Raw genomic sequence first — 21,039 nt, forward strand, 5'->3', positions numbered from 1 at the left:
ATACAAAATAAATTATGGACACCCCAATTAGAATAGGAACAAATGAGTCCCAATAGTCATTGAATTATTTACACAAGTTGATCAGGGCTAATTTTTGGAAGCTTGAAACAAGAACTACATCCAGTTGTAGGACCAGGCTTTGCAGTATATACTCCACCTAAAATGAAGTTATTTTTCCATTAGAAAACTCCAGCAGCAAGATATGGTATAAAGTACAAAATTCACAACTTTAAAAAGCCATATATTCAGCCATTTCTACACCACACTTAAAAACGGCAAAGCTTTATTGAGTGAGTTTATTTTCACTTTGCACCTTACAAATATGAACAAAAATGACTGTCAGGTACTGTGAAGTCTCAGATGTTTAATACCTCAAGATTAAACCCTACAATAACTGTCTAAAGAAAAATTCTACATTAAAATTTTTATTTTGCCATAGACTTCATCATTTTGACTTTCTAAAAAAGTAAACCAGAGACTTGTTTTCTTAGACAAATATAAAAAAATGAAGTCAAGCAACAAATATAAGCACATAATTGTTCTGATCAGTTTACACTCACCAGTGTTTATAGTTTTGTCATGTTTTAAGTTTCAAATAATTTTGTTGTATATTTAATGCACTACCACACATTACTTTTTTTTTTTTTAAACAGTAAACCAGACTACACAGCCAATTAAAGTTAACATTTTGGGGTTCCGATCCCATAAACAGTACTGGGAATTTTTAAGTGGAAACAAGATTTATTACAGTCCAGATGTCTTAACTGATTGATTGTATTTTCTCAATGTTGCTAGCACCAATGTACTTTGTGTACACTGCACTATGCAACAGGTCATATATGACATGCAAATTTCAATAACTAGTGCCAAAATACCTCACAATGAAACTTAAGTCTCTGAAACTAAAATCATGTGATGAACACACTGGTACCACCCTAGAATCTTCCTCAACCTAGGAAAAGGCTTATGCTGAATTCTAGCCATAATGAAAGGAATGCATATACAGAATTCACATTTCATAAGCATAACCAAGTTTTTAAGCTGGTAATTGGTATCTGTTAAATAGTGAAAAAGTTACATCCCCCATCCTCCACTCATGTTTGACATTCCACCCATGCCATTCATCCCCATAGATCCTCGGCTTCCAGTTCCAAAGTAACTTCCATTCATTCCAGCTTGGCTGCCTGTAAAATAATTATATAATGAATTTTTTTTTTTTGCATTTTGGGGGAAAAAATGCTGCCAAGACTAAAAGCTACAGTATACAAAACTCAATTACTTGATAAGTCACTTACCATATGCACTGATGCTTGCTTGACTTCCATAAACTCCATATCCAGTGCTTATCTGCTGACTGTTTGGACTACCATAACTTGGACTTCCATAGCTTGACTGGCTTCCTAAAACATACATCCCTTTTAAGAGTTAGCATGCCTTTATACAAGTACTATCTCCAATGTCACTTGGGAACAAAGGATTCTTACCCCATAGTAAAACATCTTTACTGACAAGGTCACAAAACATTTTTTTAGTCACTTTAGTTTTATTTCTAGGTTCAGGATAGACGTTCTTTGCATGTATATAGTGCCTATAATTGGATACTGAAACTAGTCTGGTATTAACTGATCATGAGAAAATAGATTTTTTTAAAAATGGATAAATGTAGCAACATTTTGCTCCTTGTCCAGTTTTTAAATTACTGATCAGCGACTTCCACTTCAAAAACAAAGTGACCAAAACTCAAAAGCCGTTTGACTCTTGACATGTCGAGAGCAAGCAGAGCAGCCAAAAACAGACCAAAATCTACTGCTGAGAAACTACGGCAATGGGACAGTGTACTCACAAAAGGCCATGTGCTAGAAGCTTTGCTTATCACAAAATATTTGCATTCAGGGCTCTACAAGCAAGAAACTTGTGTTACTATACTTACAAGCCACATTGGCTTCCAAAAAATATTAATGATTGCATATTGACATCAAATACCGGAAATTCAATTGTTACCATAAAAAGCAAGTTTTAAGTATGGCACGGTTTGTAAACCAAGGTTAGCATACAAGAATCACTAAACTAAAGATTGCTAATTTTCAACTCCGCTTTTGAGGGTAGATATAAAAATGTTAAATTGTGACTGAAGTTGGTATCAACTTCACTTACCCAATCCTGCCATTTGAGTTGCATAGCCAGCACCACTGCCTCCAGAGGTAGAGTTCAGGAAGAGTTCCACATATCTATGCTCTAAAGAAAAAATAATAATTTCAGGTAATGTTATATTTATATTGCAATTCACTGGGAAGTTTTATAGCAACTTACGCATATGGGCTTTGTCTTTTGACATAGCAGCCACAGCATCCTCATGGGTAGCAAATTCCACATCGGCTTCTCCCGTCACTCTACCGTCAGATCCAATCTCTACGTGGACACGGACTGGGTTCAGCGGTGAGAAAAACTGAAATGGAAAAAAGGCAAAAGCAGTGGATTCAGGTGGGGGGGGGGGGGGGGGGGGGGGGACCAATTACTGTATTAGTGAAGAATGAACAGCATAAGTGTATACAAAAAGGAGTGTCCCAAATCTGTATCATTGAGTTACACAGATACAGATCAGTGACCCCCCCCCCCCAAAAAGACTACAAAATTTAAATCCATGTGTATTTTAAGTTGTTACCAAAGTTCTGTTATAGGATGTATCCAAGGGAACAGTAACATAGTGGTAATGTCACTGGGCTAGTAATCCAGAGGCCTGGACTAATGATCCAGAGATGAGAGTTCAAATCCTACCACGGCAGCTGGGGAATTTAAATTCAGTTAATTAAATAAATCTGGAATAAAAAGCTGGTATCAGTAATGGTAACCATGAAACTATCGGATTGTCGTAAAAACCCATCTGGTTCACTAATGTCCTTTAGGGAAGGAAATCTGCCATCCATACCTAGTCTGGCCTATATGTGACTCAATGCTAAATGGGATAGATTCAGAACCAATCTAGCAGCACAAAACTGGGCATCCATGAGGCGCTGTGTGCCAACAGCAGCAGCAGAATTGTATTTCACCACAATCTGTAACCTCATGACCTGGCATATCCCTCCCCATGACCATCAAGCCAGGGGACCAACCCTGGTCCAATAAGGAGTGTAGAGGAGCATGAGGTGCCAACCTGGGGAAGGTGCAACACATGCTAAAAAGTGGAAGCAGCATGCTATAGCCAGGGCTAAGCAATCCCACAATCAACAGATCAGATCAAAGTTCTGCAGTCCTGCCACATCATATGGTGAATGGTGGTGGACCATTAAACAACTAACGGAAAGAGGAGGCTCCATGCATATCGCCATCCTCAATGATGGTGGAGCCCAGCAAGAGTGCAAAAGACAATGGAAGCGTTTGCAACCATTTTCAGCCAGAAGTGCCGAGTGGATGATCCATATTGGCCTCCACCATCACAGAAGCCAGTCTCCAGCTAGCCAAGCTGTTCAGTACAGCTACAATACTGGGATCTATCTGACAATGTGGAAAACTGCCCAGGTATGTCCAACCCGGCCAATTACCACCCCCAGCAGCAGTGATGGAAGGTGTCATCGATAGCGCCATCAAGCTGTACTTGCTCACCAATAACCTGCTCACTGATGCCCCCAACCTCATTACAGCCTTTGTTCAAACATGGACAAAAAAGCTGAATTCCACAGGTGAGGGGAGAGTGACTGCCCTTGACATCAAGGCTGCATTTGTCTAGAGTGTGGCATCAAGGAGCCCTAGTAAAACTGAAGTCAATGGGAATCAGGGGGAAAACGCTCCACTGGCTGGAGTCATACCCAACACAAAGGAAGATGGTTGCAGTGGTTGAAGGTCAATCATCACAGCCCCAGGACATTGTCCTAGGCCCAACCATCTTCAGCTGCTTCATCAATGACCTTCCCTCCAACATAATGTCAGAAATGGGGATGTTTGCTGATGACTGCAATGTTCAGCACCATTCACAACTCCTCAGATAATGAAGCAGTCCATGACCACATGCAACAAGACCTGGACGACATTCAGGCTTGGGCTGATAAGTGGCAGGTAACATTCGTGCCACACAAGTGTCAGGCAATGACCACCTCCGCTTGACATTCAATGGCACTATCACCAAATTCCCCACCATCAACATCCTGGGGGTCTCCATTGACCAGAAACTTAACTGGACCAGCCACATAAATACTGTGGCGACAAGAGCAGGTCAGAGGCTAGGTATTCTGCAGAAAGTGTCTCACCTCCTGACTCCTCAAAGCCTTTCCATCATCTACAAGGCACAAGTAAGGAGTGTGATGGAATACTCTCCACTTGCCTGGATGAGTGCTGCTCCAACAACACAAGAAGCTCGACACCATCCAGGACAAAGCAGCCAGCTTGATTGGCACCCCATCCACCACCTCAAACATTCACTTCCTCCACCACCAGCATACCATGGCTGCAGTGTATACCATCCACTCCAGCAACTTGCCAAGGCTTCTTCGGCAGCACCTCCCAAACCCACAACCTCTTCCACCTAGAAGGGCAAGGGCAGCAGGCGCATGGGAACACCACCACCTCCAAGTTCCCCTCCAAGTCACACACCATCCGGACTCCGAAGTATATCGCCAATCGTCGCTGGGTCAAAATCCTGCAACTCCCTACCTTCACCACAGGGACTGCAGCGGTTCAAGGCGGCAGCTCACCACCACCTTCTCAAGGGCAATTAGGGATGGGCAATAAATGCTGGCCTTGCCAGTGACATCCCATAAACAAATTTAAAAAAGATGCTGCACCAAACAATCCTTTCCAGAACTCCAGGTCCACAAAATTTAAATCGGAGATGCAAGCAAGCAAAAACACAAGACAGTTGTCCAAGTTTCAAGAATTCAGGGTCCACAGATAAGGTAACTCTGTTTGAAGTGGCACAAATAAGTTCTCTGAATTAAGAGATGATAAATGCAAGTATGCACTTTTTGGACAAATCTAACCTTTAGTCAGTTCACCTAAATTTTTAAAAATTTAACAAAAGGAACCAATGTTTAGGTTTCTAAAGAAAATCAGTGATGCAACAGTATGGCAGGCAAATAAATTCACTTTGCTTCTTTCCTCCCCGGAATCTCATCTGCACTGCTTTAGGGTGGTAACAGTTACATGCTTCCTCCCAAGGAGAACCACCCCAAATCTTCAGTGGCTAGTTTACAGCCTTTTTTAAAAAAAAAAGCAGGAGGCCACAGGGGAGAGACCCATGCACACCTGGGATTATCCTTTCAGCTGCAGGTCAGAAGGGCTCATACCCACAAAACTAAACACACACAAATACAAGAAACAAAACATTTTACATACTTACATTACATATATCATTCTCTGTAGCCCGAAATGGCAGCCCTCTCATATGCACACAATGACCTGTTGTACTCTGAAAACTAGAATCACTGTTTCCATATCCTTGTCCAGACATTCCTATTAAAATATTATCCAATTAGATTTGAGATTATAAACCACTCGCAAGTTCTACCACATTATCCAGTTTTTAAAAAACTCACCCCGATCGCGTCCAAAACCATCTGATCCATAGCCATATTCATCATTGTATCCATTGTAATCATCGTAACTTCCATAACCTGGAGAAATTCAGTGTTTAGATGGCACATTACCTCAATTATGAATCCTTAACACACCCACAGCAACATGCTAATAAAACTAGATTCAATTGCAAATGGACTGAATAGCCATTGCTTAGCTTAAACCGCAGACAGAAAGTGCATTGCAGCACTATAGAAGTTTGAACAACCAAATTCATGCACTGCGCATTACTGTACTATATACACAACAATTACTTGGTGACAGATAAAACTAAGAAGTTTAGATGTTCCATTATCAGTAGTAGAACATAGATAGATGGGATTATGACAACTGGTCAAGCTTAGAATCATACCGGGTCAAATCAACTCAGTTCTTCAGCATTAGTCTAGAAGGTAGTTACTGGTCTACTGTAAAACTGCTTAAACTATTAAAATACTCAAACATAATTATCAATATCCTCTCCAGTTTACTTACCACCACCATACACTGCACGTCTCATCTTCTCATAAGATCCTCCTCGACTAGGAATACCATAACTTCTCCCAGCCATTGGTCGGTCATAAGGACCTGGTCTTTGACCAGCCATTAATTTCCGGGGAGGATCATAGTTGGTGCGCACCTCAGCCCGGCTGCTCTTAAAAATTTCAATATACCTAAAAAATTATGCAGTGTATAAGCATTTAGCCTTAGATTAGTTACAAAAAGTAACACTGGCAATTTGAAGTATCCTAAACATGCACTTCCATACAAAGATTGAATATTTAAGACCAAGGGCCAAAATCCTCTTATAAATTTTTTTTAAAACTCACTAAGAATAGCCCCATTATGAAGAAATGAACATTCTTCCATATAAAACACTTAAAATTACAGATATTTTGAAAGGTCATTGTGTACTTATGGTTTTAAAAAACCCCAAGTTGCAAGTTCAGATTTTGGAATGAAATGACACTACTCAACATTTTACCATTACTAAAACTTTCCACGACAACTTGAGACAAATAATGTTTTGGTAACTATAAAAAAAGTAATCACGAAGCATTCTTAAAATGCAACATACATTGCTTTTAAAGGTTCAAACAAAACCAATTAAGCTGCAATTCTATCCCAAGATGCATTTCAGTAGATCTCAAACTAGTAATCATTAGATTATCTCAACCATATATAAAACATTCTTTATTCTTTGAATGGCGTTGAACCTCCACATATAAATGCAACTATTGGAACGGGCAAGTTGAGAAGACATAGAGTCACTTGCAACAGTCCTTTTAAGCACCAGCCATTTTGACCCTACGATCGATCTTGTTTTTATTGTGCCTCACTCTGAACTACACCTTGTTCTTTGACTCGCAAAGAGGCCAAACTCAAAAAGCTGCCATATGCCATCAGGTCAGAAAGAGAGGGCAAAAGGCAGAAGCTTTCTATGTGGAAGTGTAATTTCTTTCAAAGAATAAGACCATACCTACAGTAGGTGACATAACATTAGTGCATGCTTGTTCAAACTCCATATACAAATAGGATACAACATATTGAAACTGGCAGCGGGGCATTGGTGAACTAATTAGGAACAGTTTGGAAGACATTAACACGCCAGTCATCTTCCAGCTGTCAAGTCAAGAAAATGCTAGGTTTTTTTCCTTAGAAATACTGGCAAAGAAACTTTCTATATTGGAAGTCAGACTACGAAGAGAATGAGTTACATCTTGGCAGTTAATGATTTGCCAGAGAAATAGGATACATATTCTATTGCCCAATTTATTAATTGGTGTGGTTACTAAAGATTCCAAACTAGGAAAAAGTTTCCCACATTAACAAATATTGAATTCCTCACATAACTGACAGTAGAACCCACTTGCCAACAATAAGTATTCATTTATCCAAGAAACATTCCCCATCACCTCAGTTCAAGTCAGTCTCAAACCAGAACAGCAGTTGATAACAAGATTAGCTATGTCCTTTGCTGCCACCTCCCCTCCCCAAAGCAGCACAACCTCTGGACCATCCCAAACATTAGAGTACTGCAGTTTCTCCACATGCCATGAAATATTACAGCTGAAACAAATGACTGCTCGGATTTAAATCTCAACTGTTTGATGGATATTTGCAACATGTCTTAAACAGTCAGTAGCGTGGGCTTGGGGGCGGGGAGAAAGAGAAACTGCTTTTGCGGCCACATGAAAGTCCAACATGTTGGAGAGACTTGCTGTAACAGAAGTTGATCCTGCAAGAATTGTGAGGGCCTTCAACATACTCTGGCCATACAGAGTGAAATATTGATAATACTAGCACAAGCAATTTGAAGTGATGGCAAATTAGCAATATACAACAGCATAATGCAATATTAACTATGCTGGTTCAAGTGTTTTCTTCCCAGTTCCCCCCAACTTCCAAGAAGTGTATTAACAAAAATTATTGATTAAGCCTAGTGACAATACTGTTTTGAGTATTAGTTGAAGACTTCACTAAAGGTCAAAATCAGCTCTTTGTTGGCTTACTTATAATTGGTATAAGAGACTGAGACCCTAACTGACCCAGACACTATATCCCCAGACCTAACTCCTTTCCTCTTCTGGTCATCAGAAAAGATCCACAATATCAGCCTTGAAAGCAGGAGGCATCAGCTAAGACAGAAGAGTACACATTTGGCCAAGACCATATTTTCAAAATTAGAAATTTTGCAAATTTTCAGTTAATAGCTTTTACCATCAAGACTGCTGCAAGAGAAAAAAGATGCAGTACAAAATGGGAAAGAGGAGAGAGCAAAGATCAGTACCAAAACAACCGATGTCCCTACCATGATCCTATTTGTATTCTGGAGACTAAACAAATTAAGGTCAATTTGGAGACATCAAGTTTCTATACGCACAGGATGCTTGCCAATGAGATGTAACAATAATGACAATTTCACATTCACTTCCTGTGTTAGGTCTGTTACAGGCCAGGTGCAATGTAATGCTAACTTTACACATTACTTTGGCAATCTGCCTGAAACTCAACCACAACACCTCCAACTGCACTCTGCATTTTGATACACCTTTTCTACTAGCATTAGTGACATTTCTTTTAGTTAGCATTAATGTATGCAAATAGCAAGTGTACTATTCTCAAACCAATGGTTAATGCTAGGGAATTTATGCAATAGGAACATAAGCTCCTTTCACAGCCAGAGATAGAGACCTTCATCCCAACCATCAAGCCTAGATTAAACTAAAAAAGGTCTCGGGCATGAAAGGAAATTACTGCAACACAGTGCAAGGAATACTTATGTACTCTACTGTCACAGAAATCACAGAAACCCCACAGTGCAGATAGAGGCCATTTCGGCCCATCGAGCCTGCACCGACACATATCCCACCCGATCCCCGTAACCCCTACACCAACACATATCCCACCCTATCCCCGTAACCCCACGTATTTAATCCCCCTAACACTAAGGGTCAATTTATCATAGCCAATCAACCTAACCCGCACATCTTTGGACTGTGGGAGGAAACCGGAGCACCCGGAGGAAACCCACGCAAACACGGGGAGAATGTGCAAACTCCACACAGACAGTCGCCCGAGGCCGGATTCGAACCCGGGTCCCTGGCGCTGTGAGGCAACAGTGCTAACCACTATGCCACCGTGCTGCCACAGATGACACAGAAGCCAAGTTACATAGGCTTCCTTGGAGTAGTTAACTTGAATTGCTCAACTAAGTTGAAAAGCTATTAGCCATAAGTGGGTTGACAAGAAAACAGCCTTTTAATTTAAGTTAGTTATGCATTAGGCCACAACAGGCAACCCTTATCTACAATTACATCACATCTAAAGAATCAGCTACTTTAGCTAGACACTTAAAATCCAAATTGGTTTCTAACATTAGTGGTATAAACAACATTCAGAATATTACTACAATGGCAAGTAGCTTTTCAGGTTACCAGTAATTCAATTTTATTCTACAAATACTCAATGTAATAAAGCAAAAATTGTGTTATAATGTGCTTAAATAATTGTGTTTAATCACATTTTCTTATGGTATCAAAAGCTGTAAATTGTGACAAACCTTATTTAAAACCCAAACAAAAACACATCCAGGTGAAACATTCGCCATACTACTACAGCACTTGTACTAGATAACAATCAATCATATACCATAAGAAAAGTGACTCATCCATCCATCCCCACCTGTGCCCTATTCTCTCCTTGTGTTTCTTTAGAGCCTTTTCAGCTATATCCTGTGTGGCAAACTGCACGAAGGCCTCCCCCGTGCTCCTCCCCTGGTAGTCCATCGGCAATGTTATCCCATTTGGCACGATTTCCAACCCTTCAACCCAAGGACAAATAACCCCAGTAGGGGATAGTATTAAAGGGTGCACATGCCCAATGATTACTTATGACGTTGCATTTATAAAATATATAAACTACTATAAGCTATAGCGCACAAAAATAAAAATGAACTAAAGTGTTCTGTGACAATCTCACCGTGTATAAATATACAATTATCTAACCAACCACAGGGAACTCCCTGGGCTAAAGCACAGCTACATGCGTCACATAACACCTTAGAACAGAGCAAGATTCAATACTACTTAAAATAGCAGTTATACTTCCCATATTTTACTGTCAAAAAAACAAATCCATTCAGAGCAACATACACAATGCAACTAAACAGTCAATAGTGCTTCCCATCCCCCAGAAATTAATTCAAAAAAAATCAGTAATAATTAGGTTAACAAGACCAAAATATGCCAACCAAAACCAAAGTCCACCCACGCCTCAATTTCAGCAACTCGCGTCAGTTCCACTGGCATTAAATGCTCCCGGTACCTCACCCAAGTGGCCATTTTGCCATGCGTGAATCTGCAAGTGTGCTGTTAGACTGTGGGGCCATCACAGCCAAGCACAAACCTGTTCTCACCTGATGGCCACACATGCAATGCCAACAGGAGTGGAAACTTTAGCCACACCCACTTCTACAAGCACCGAGGCCAACTTCAGCCACCCCAGCAGTTGGTCCAAAAACTAATGATTGAACCTACAGTTTTTTTGGTCTGTACAGCTCATTTTCATAATATGGTTCAATTACCCAAGGAACCAGTGGGGAAAATGATCATGTTGCATTGAGTGTGTGGATCCAAGTAGGAATGTTACTGAATTGTCAATGTTGACTTATCCTTCAGCCACCCCCAAAAATGAAGTCACTTAGTTAAAAATAGGCTATGCAGGTTTTCCCTACTATCCCAACACCTTGCAGCCAAGCATCCAGGCAGATGGCCCATGAAGTCCACTGCTTGCAGCCTCAAGAAGCCAAGTCGGTGCTTCCCTAAAATTTCTTCACCCATTTGCTGGGAAGCAATCAGCCTTCACTTCTTGCCTCCAGTAGCTGGGATCAGGATCAGTATTTGATCAAAGTGTGACTTCAATTGTATCTTACACCACTCGCACACATTAGTGTGCCATGCTGCACGTTTTTGCTGCCCACATTTTGGACGTTGTTACATCCCTAACCAGGTAAAGTTAGCAACCAATTAATGTACCGCCAAGTCGAGATAAAATCAAATATTAATGTTTACTATTTATTAAATCCATTTCAAAATCAATCTACAAATACAAAATTAGGCCAATATCAAGCAAAGGGGTGAAGTAACCAATCATAGGTTCTGTATCATAAGTGAAGTTTTAGTTGCGGGGGGCAGGTAATCGGATCAGTGCATGCAGACACACAGTACCCATTTTAAAAATAATACATTTATCTTTTTTATATGTGTCAAAAACTTGCAATTTGGAAAGAGTAGATTTGGTTGGAGCATTGGAGTTTCTCTGCAGTATAAGTGGAGGAGCTGGAGTGGCAAACCAGATACTACATTGCTGCTACAGGTAGACTATCCTTTATCCGAAAACCTCGGGACCAGCCGTGTTTCGGTTTTCGGAAAATTTCGGATTTCGGAAGGTATTTTATAAGACTGGGAAATTTGTCGTCTGCGGGGGTCGGAGTCGTGCGCCACTCTGGTCATGTCCTGCGCACGACTTACGCTGAACGAAAAACCTTTGGTTTTTAGAGGGTTTCGGTTTTCGGAAGTTCGGATAAAAGGTAGTCTACCTTAGGAGAGTGTAATTACACAAGTTTCATTATGAATGTGGACATAGGAATTAATCATGGGGAAAGTAGATTGAAGAACTGTGCACAGAAGCAAGATTTTAAAATGTGTAACATAAGTATATTTAAGTGTACATCTGGAGTTGGTTTTAATATATTTTGATGCAAAGCAGTTTCTCATTCTCAAGATGGCAAAGATCAAAATTAAAATCCAGACATGTATCGCTCTAACATTTCAATAACAATGTCCATGGATTATTGCCTTAATTTTAAATAGGACTATTTCTTGAAGAGTTGCTGATGAAAATTTAGATTAGCCCTAGAACAAGGTTAAGCACCATGGCTTTTATTGAGTAGAGGTGAATGCTCAGTTTCTGCATGAACAGATTTTGTAAATAAGGCTATGTGCTGGAATGACAGTGATAAGTGGGGAGTTGCTTATAATTGTCACATGAATGCTTTGGGGATTATAACCATTTAACTACTAATTTAAGTTTATAAAACTAAAATGTTAACATTAATTGCAATCTCTTAATTCTGCTCTCAACCAGCACGTGGTGCTCATTAGCAGCAGAGTGAATAAGTGTTCTACATTGAGGGAAATGCATCTACTTAAAGCAACACAAGTTCTGGAACTCAGAACTAAGTGAAAAATCTGCACCCATGTGCAGGAACATTGTCTCATGAGTCACAGTGGGCATTTATAATTTCTTCACTACATACATAGTTAATGCATAGCATCTCATTTAAAGTTCAAAGTTGTAAAATTAATTTTCAAATCAAATATGTAAACAGAAAATATTACCTCATCAACTGGAAATAAATACCATTAGCTCATTCAGCCTTAAAAGTAATGTTGATTACTAGACATGGGACATCCATACTTAGTGGTCTAAAACAAAATACTTAACTGTTGAAAATGGCCAATTTACTAAACTGTATTTACAGAAAAATCTGCTTTTTATACCTGTAAAAAACTGTACTATTTCTTCCTTGCTGCAGCCAAACGGCAGTCCCCTAAGACGAACACAGCCATCATTTGAGGAATCAGGGCTGTTGGGGCCAGTGTGCTTCAAAACCCAGTCCATTTCAATGTTGTTAGATTTAAATACTAGATTTAAAAAAATCTTAAATTAATGAAGACAGTTTAAGAAATCACTAGAAAAGTAAATGTACAATTAAATCTGAAAAAAGTAATCCTGAATAAAATATAGTTGCTGTATCTATTTGCTTAGCACACAACAGCTCATTATGTTTACTGCAGCGGACAATGTGCTACGTTGCACATAAAAAGCAGAAATTACAGCAAACTCCCCTCGGTGTCGAACTCACCTTCTACATATCTATGCCCCATACTTTCTTTGTCTTTTTTCATTGCGATTTTGATGTCATCTTCAGCTTCCAGTTGAATGAATGCTTCCCCGCTAGGACGACCTTCTCTGGTATACGTAAAATGAATTCCAGAGATCCCATTTAAGATTTTGCAGTCTGAAGTGTAAAAGTAGAGAAGCCAAGTTCACAAATGTGCCATTTCTATTGTTACCCAGAAAAAATATCAAGTTCCAGTTAAGGATTTTTAAAGTTACTCTAGTAGAACATAATCCACAAGTTCCTGCAACAGCTCTAAAAGCAAATATACCGTGTGGCTCATTAAGTCATACAGACCAAATCTGATTACTCATTTATGCAATTAAGGCATCTCATGACAGCAAATCTGTCCAAAGATGAAAACAATTCCACTATAAAAAGGCACCACAACCAGTAAAGTGCCATAATAAATTAACATTTTTGCTCATAACCTTGATTTACATCTTCTGAACACTAGTGTCCTTGTGCATGAAATTTCCAAAACATTAAGTTCATTAAAGACAGTTCCTCACACTACACAAAGACAGAGGTTCACTTAATACCCCATTTATGTTGCTAAGTGCTGCATTAAACTGAGGCACATGGACCAAAGATATTAGAAATCACTACAGCTAGTGTTAATGCAGCCTAATTCTGGAGTTATGGCATAACTTTAGAGCACGACTATCTCTGCAATTAAGTCATACCATAACTTGAAATTTTAACGACAAGTTTAACGTCAAAGCTTCGCATGGGCATTAGACTTGCAGTGTCAATATACACTTAAGGGTCCCTTGGTGGGTCAGTGAATTAAACCACTTGGTATCATATTAAGTATTACAGACAAGAGGAAAGAGGAAACAACTGGCCGAAGCATCTTGGAGTTTTGAAAAGAGCATGATTGCTATTCTGCAACTCAAGTAGTCAGGATTTCAGTTTGGCCGAGATAGCCTGGAACTTCATACTGGCACACTGATTCATGGCCTATGCCACCTCAATGATTTAAGAGAGCTACAACTTGTTTTCTAGCGTTGTTTAAAATGTTAGATCTGGAATTCTCTGCCTCAAAATGTTGTGGAAATTGGAGCTTTCAAGACAGAGATCGATAGGTGTGTGTTAGGTAAGGGAATTGCAGCTACTGTGGGTAAAAGGAAATGGAATTGAAGTACAGATCAGCCATGATCCAATTGAATAGCAAAACAGGCTTGAGGCTGAATGACCCGCTCCTATGGTAAACTATTGCCAGAGTGAATAAAAATCACCACAAACTGCAACTTCGTGCCATCCAGGCAAGTACTATTGTACTATTTGATTGGTAGGTCTCCAAGCATTGCAATCTAAAATTAGCAAAAGTAGTTGAAAGATGACAAATGGGTCTAAATCCAATTCTGTTATGAATGCAAAAAATTCCATTGAAATGAATCCCCAAGCCACTGTGGAGAGCAAAAAGAAACAGCAAAACCCAGACAAGAACCCCCTTATTCTACCAGAGATAAGCATGGACTCATGCAAACACCTCTGGGACCATGTTGAGCTACGCAAGCACATTTACCAGAAATCTAAAAAATTGAAGTTTGCATTCAAAATTCATGGAGTGAGACAAAATGTGTAACTATATGGAGCCTGGTGATTTAATGCAAAAAAGGCATGAAGTTACTAAAGGTTAGAACCAACTCAAAAATAACCAGATACAATAGCAAAATTCATACACAAGTTACATGATTTTGTAAAATTAAAAATCTTTAAATACAAATCAAAGTTCCCTTGTGGTTTATAAGGTAAGCCACTTGGGAGCTTACAGTTGATCTTGTTTAAAAAGGGATAGACTGAGTAATTACAAGCCAGTCAGCCTAACCTCGGTGGTGGGCAAATTGTTGGAAAAAATTGAGGGACAGTATTAATCGCCATTTAGAAAGGCACAGATTAATCAAGGACAGTCAGCATGAAAATGTTACGGGAAGGTATCTAACTTGATTGAATTTATTGAGGTAACAAGGAGGGTAGTGCATTTGATGTAGTCTACATGGATTTTAGCAAGGCTTTTGACTAGAGCCCACATGGCAGACTGGTCAGAAAAGTAAAAGCCCATGGGATCCAAGGGACAGTGGCAAATTGGATGCAAAATTGGCTCAGTGGCAGGAAGCAAAGGATAATGGTTGACAGATGTTTGTGTGACTGGGAAGCTATTTCCAGTGGGGTTCTGCAGAGCTCACTACTCGGTCCCTTGCTTGTTGTGATAATATATCAATGATTTAGACTTTAATGTAGGGGGCACGATTAAAAAGTTTGCAGACGATACAAAAATTGGCCGTGTGGTTGATAGTGAGGAAGAAAGCTACAGACTGCAGGAAGATATCGATAGACTGGTCAGGTGAGCAGAAAAGTGGCAAATGGAATTCAATCCGGACAAGTGTGAGGTAATCCATTCTGGGGAGGGCTAACAAGGCAAAGTAATACACAATAAATGGTAGGATACGGAGAAGTGTAAAGGAACAGAAGGACCTTGGAGTGCATATCCACAGATCCATGAAGGTAGCAGAACAGGTAGATAAGACGGCATACAGGATACTTGTATTCTATGCCTCGGCTCAAAGAAAAGAGCAGTGAGGTTATGCTTGAACTGTATAAAACACTAGTTAGGCCACAGCTAGAGTACTATGTACAGTTCTGGTCACCACATTACAGGAAAGATGTGATTGCACCAGAGAGGTTACAGAGGAGATTTACAAAGATGTTGCCAGGACTGGAGAATTTTAGCTATGAGGAAAGATTGGATAGGCTGGGGTTACAACTTGGAACAGAGGAGGCTGAGGGGAGACCTCATGGAGGTGCATAGAGTTATGAGGGGCCTAGATAACAAGATCATGGCTGATCATCAACCTCAACTCCACTTTCCTGCCCGATTTCCATATCCCTTGATTCCCCTAGAGTCGAAAAATCTACATCTCAGCCTTGAATATACTCAAAGACTTAGCATTCACAGCCTTCTGGGGCAGAGAATTCCAAAGATTCACAACCCTCACTGAAGAAATTCCTCCTCATCTCAGTCTTAAATGGCCTACCCCTTATCCTGAGACTAGGACCTATTTCCCCCAGTAGAGGGGTCAATAACCAGGGGGCATAGATTTAAAGTAATTGGTAGAAGGATGAGTGTGGAGAACTTCTCACCTAGAGGGTGGTGGGGCTCTGGAACACACTGCCTGAAAAGGTGGTAGAGGCAGAAGCGCTCATCACATTTAAAAAGTACTTGGATATGCACCTGAAGTGCCATACCCTACACAAGGCTACGGATCAAGAGCTGGAAAGTGGGATTAGGCTGGATAGCTTTTTTCCCGGCCGGCACAGACACAATGGGTCGAAATGGCCTCCTTCTGTGCTGTAAATTTCTATCGTCCAAATGGTTTACCACATAGTCTGCTGTTAAGCCACATAGCCCAAACGGTCCAGGTTAAATTTTCAATCACAGACGGCGTATACCAAAGCCAGGAACTGCAAAGGCCCTCAGGCTGTGGGATGGTTGGAGATGATCAGGTGCAATTATTTGGCGAGGACAAGATCAAGGCCTGTAAACTTGACAGCATTCACAGCACAAGAATTACTTAGGAAATGTATCAGAACTGCAAAGCCACCCATACAATAACTGATCAAGCATCAGTGCCTCCAGGATATAAACAGGGGGGAAAAAACATTACATTTGTTGTGCAAACTTCTACACTTAAGAATTCATCTGCATTTTTGTAATCTGCAGGGCAGCATCACTGATTTTTTTTTTAAATGTTATGGGAAGAGGGAACACAAGATAAAAAGGTTGGAAAAAGTAATTGGTAACTATAAACATTTATTTGGAATATCAGTGACAAGATTCTTGCTCAGCCACTGCAACATTAGATCTGATCCAACTAAAGCAATAATTAACTCAAGCTGAACTGGTATAATGATCACAAAGTTAATGCTATTCTGAGATTGTGGAACTAGTTTAATGGGAGCTTCACTCTTCAGTACTGAACCTAGTGAAACTCGACAGGTGTATTGCTTACACTTGGCTAAAATGGCAGTATTAACTGTGTGAAATTTGCCAAGCGATAACCATATCACAGCACCTGCAAGTATGGTAATTCCCAGGTCCTGGGGAGAGGTGGAGAATAGAGAAAAAAGGATGTTAGTTCACACCTGGATTCAACACCAACTCAAATGCAGTATGGTGGCAGGCCTCTCTGGATATTTATAGAAATTATTTTCATAAAATATTTCAGATGCAGCCAACTTCAAAATTTAATCATGAGCAGTGCAAATTGGATACTGCTAACTAAGTTATACTACAGCAACAGGTTTCACGCTGTAGAGCACTATGACTGCGGCACAAGTAACGTCACAAGAGGCACTAAATCCCAGCTTCTTTGGAAACTAATTTTGAAAATGTAGATGAATATACAAAAGCAAAACAAAGAGCATCTAAAATTCCAAAGTGCAGTTGACGTGTATTTATCAATTAGCAACATGTACTCATGATAAGAGTTAATCTTACAAAATAGTATACATTGTCGGATCACTGACTGATGTATCAAGCATTCATTCTTAATGAATATGTACAATATGTTCATCAATCAGTGATTTAGAATCACATGCATGTCAAACAGATCCTGGACATGTTTATGTACAATGATACAGTTTGGTGTTTTCACTGTCCTTTAGCTAATTATTTTGGACAACTTCCATTATGTTTTTCATTTGACATACCAGAAAAAAAGCGCAACACTTCCTCAGGAGCAGAAGACCAAGGTAATCCACGAACACGGACAACAAATCCATCACTTTCTGAATTAGACATGACTTCTTTCAGGTGATAGTATTTTTCCTTTTAAAAATCCTGAAGGAAGACAGTTAACATATTTTTACATTTAAATTGTAAAAACATTAGACACACAACCCTTCACTTTCAAAAACTGCTCATTCAAGTGGAATCACAATAGATTGAGAAGCTGTGCTGTATCGGCTTTACATTAGAGTTGCATTTATATAGCACCTTTCACGACCTCAGGACACCCCAAAGCACTTTACAGCTAATGAAGTACTTTTGAAGTGTAGACACTGTTGTAATGTAGGAAATGTGGCAGCTAACTGCACACATAAAGCTCCCACAATCAGCAATGTGATAATGACCAGACAATGGCCCAGAAATTCAGGTCCCAACACGTGAGTACGGACGGAGTACCCACGCGTGGACCCGATGGAAGTGCCGGTTTCTTGCATGCACTACGCATGCGTGGGAAACCAGCAATTCCGATCCTTTGAATGAAGGGGTTCAGAGGTCAAACGCGTGTGCGCAGGAGTCTGCGTGTGCACGTTGAACTTCCGCTTTTTTTTTTAAAAAACAGGTTTGCCCGTGCGTGAAGGCCTGTACTTTTTGCACATTTAAAAACCAGATGTAAGGACTTCATTTTAAAAGGTAAGTGGTCAATTAATTCAAATTAGAACATTTTTTCCACAGGTTTATTATTTTTAAATACTTTACAGTAAGGCAAGTGTATTTTGAGCCCCGATTTTTCATAAAATTATTTTTTTCAAAAATTTAAATTGTTTAAATAGTTATTTATGGTTGATTTAAATAGTGTGATTTTTTTTCAAATTTATTTTAAGGTTTAAGTACGGTTTTGGGCGCCCGGAGTTTATGAGTTTGACAGTTCTTTGTCAAACTCGTGAATGGACTTTTCCATCCTCCGATTGGTTGCCCAGTGCTCACGTGATCCCAGCCGACGCATCGCACTAACTACGCCGCTGGATCACGCAAGCACAGCACGCTGGGAGCTGGAGCGGGCCACAGACCGGAAATGCATGCAGGCCCAGGCCTCAACGGCCGGCGCGCTAGGTAAGTGCAGGTCGGGGGCTTGCACCCGCAGGAAGCCCCCCCGACCCAAATTTCTGGGCCAATATGTTTTTTTAAAAACTGATATTGGTTAAGGGATAAATACTAGCAAGGACACCAGGGAGAAGTTGCCTGCTCTTCTAGTACCATGGGATCTTTTACGTCCACCTGACAGCGCAGCCAGAGCCTTGGTCCAACATCTGATCTGAAAGACGGCACCTCCGACCATGCAGCACTCCTTCAGTACTGCACTGGAGCATCAGCTTAGATTTTGTGCTCAAGTCTCAAGTGGGACTTGAACCCACGACCTTCTGACTCGAGACCGGAGTGCTACTCACTGAGCCACAGCTGACACTCAATTCTTCCTATCCCCTAGTAAACAGATGTTGCAATGATCTCATCAACTGAATTTTAGAAAGATGTTAGTTATCAATAAGGTATATGTTTGATTGGTTTCTCTTTATATGGAATTGTTTAACTTTTTTGGTACGATCATGTAACAGGTCGACTTGCCAGTGGTCACGTACACCCAAGACTATTAGGGGCTAAAACTCCAAGCAGCTCAGTGAGTATACCCCCAGGTACGCAAGATAGAATTGGCCCAGGCTAGCAAAACTATTGGTGTCTCCAATTGATAATGTATGATCTGTTTATGTCTATCAGCTTAGAGATTTCTTAGTGGAATGGCACCCTGCAGTCTTGAGCCTAAATTAAACGAGTCATAAATTCAAATAGTCCAATAACACCCCACTGAAAATACCTGCAGTTACAACATAGCTGTAACCTTCCCCCCACCCCCATATGTATCCCAATGCATTTTACAGTAGAAACCCTATTTTACCCTCTCAAATAGACAAAGTAAACTTGTGCTGTTCAGCACAAGTCACAGCTGGTCCAATGGATAATGCTTTGTTTTGAAAATCATCTCTAAAGTAAATCTTTAATGACTGAACAGTGCTTAAATAAGATGCATACCTCTGGATAGTCGTTTTGTAATCACATCTCCAAATTGCTAGCTGTAACACTACATTTTCAAAAGTTAGTTTAAAACAGTAGTTTTCAATTAATTAAGACAACTTTTTGGGCCAATTTAAAAGCTTGATTTGCAAACACCCAAACAGACATTTAGCTTAAGTATATGAAAGAACATAGGTGAAATAAAAGCCAAAAATGTTGGAAATTAAACAGCATAATGACTCAATCGGATACTAAACCTGAAGTTAGTTTTTAGACTTATCTACCCGTTCTAAACACATTTAAGGCCAATAATAGACATCAGCGCCTATTCTGTTTATCCGCCATTTTCTGGACTTCATGCAGACCAAAAATCACCGCTTTTTCAGAATTAAATTTACTGTACTGTTCCCTCGGTTGTTGGTCAGATGTGAAACAATATTTTCCATTGACTTCCGCAGTAGGAAAATCCTACCATTAGATACAACCACACCTCGTCACTGAATGTAGGCCGCGCAAAATGTAGGAAACACAAACCGATGCAGCAATGCCTCACCTTTAAAACACCGCACGCTTTTTAAATGAGCCACTCAAAAACGAACAGATCTGGAGCTTTGTGAAAATCTGGAGATGTCGACTTACGTTAGGCCCATTTCGGCACCGGGCGCCATCCACACTTACATCGACCTGAAACGTGAACTCGGTTTTTGTCTCCCTCTCTCCTTCCACATATGCTGCCTGACCTGCTGTGTATTTCTGTTTTTAATCAGAGTTTCAATAGTCTGCGTTCGGCCAAAAATTCTTAAATGCGACGCGCCCCATGATGCCTTCCGCATCACGAGCCGTTAATAGGCCCGAATTCAGGAGACTCTCAATTAAAAGACGAAAACAAAAACCACACGAGAAAAAAATGAGGCCTACACTGCAGGGCTCGAGCAGGGGCCGCGCGCACGCGCCAACAACCGCGCATTCGCTTCTCTCAGAAGGGGGGGGGAGGAAAAAACCCTTAAATAAACCGCCGACACATACTCACCGGGAATGGGTGCTTCAGACTACGGCAACTGGAGTGGAGAGTAAACGAAGGCCGGTTTCGAACTGCAGAACTAACGGCCACAACAACTCGGTTGGCTCCGCGTCTCCTTCCGCTTCTTTTCTTCTTTTCAAAGCGTGGAGACAACCTCCGCCAACCGGAAACAGCCCGTCACGCGCCACCCGCACCACGCCTGCGCAAAGT

At 40.4% G+C, this 21,039-nt stretch overlaps 1 protein-coding gene across 2 annotated transcripts; it reads right to left on the reverse strand.

The window, feature by feature from the left end:
- Positions 1-266: 266 nt before the first annotated feature.
- LOC147114003 (heterogeneous nuclear ribonucleoprotein H2-like) lies at positions 267-21,021 on the reverse strand. Of its 2 annotated transcripts, none has more exons than XM_085995491.1 (12): positions 20,839-21,021; positions 17,726-17,855; positions 12,974-13,129; positions 12,609-12,752; positions 9,730-9,868; positions 6,040-6,218; positions 5,526-5,603; positions 5,330-5,442; positions 2,311-2,446; positions 2,155-2,235; positions 1,296-1,400; positions 267-1,184 (listed from the first exon to the last, which is right to left on the reverse strand). In XM_085995491.1, the coding sequence occupies exons 2-12, from the start codon at positions 17,814-17,816 to the stop codon at positions 1,075-1,077; spliced, it is 1,332 nt and encodes a 443-aa protein (XP_085851617.1). In that variant the 5' UTR covers positions 17,817-17,855; positions 20,839-21,021; the 3' UTR covers positions 267-1,074. The 2 variants fall into 2 exon arrangements, with proteins under 2 accessions (XP_085851617.1, XP_085851618.1); XM_085995492.1 differs by lacking the exon at positions 20,839-21,021 and adding an exon at positions 20,362-20,635.
- Positions 21,022-21,039: the final 18 nt, after the last annotated feature.

This window comes from Somniosus microcephalus, chromosome 8, assembly GCF_052327205.1.
Source record: "Somniosus microcephalus isolate GS21.2 chromosome 8, FLI_Smic_1.0, whole genome shotgun sequence".
In the NCBI taxonomy this organism is placed as follows: domain Eukaryota; kingdom Metazoa; phylum Chordata; class Chondrichthyes; order Squaliformes; family Somniosidae; genus Somniosus; species Somniosus microcephalus.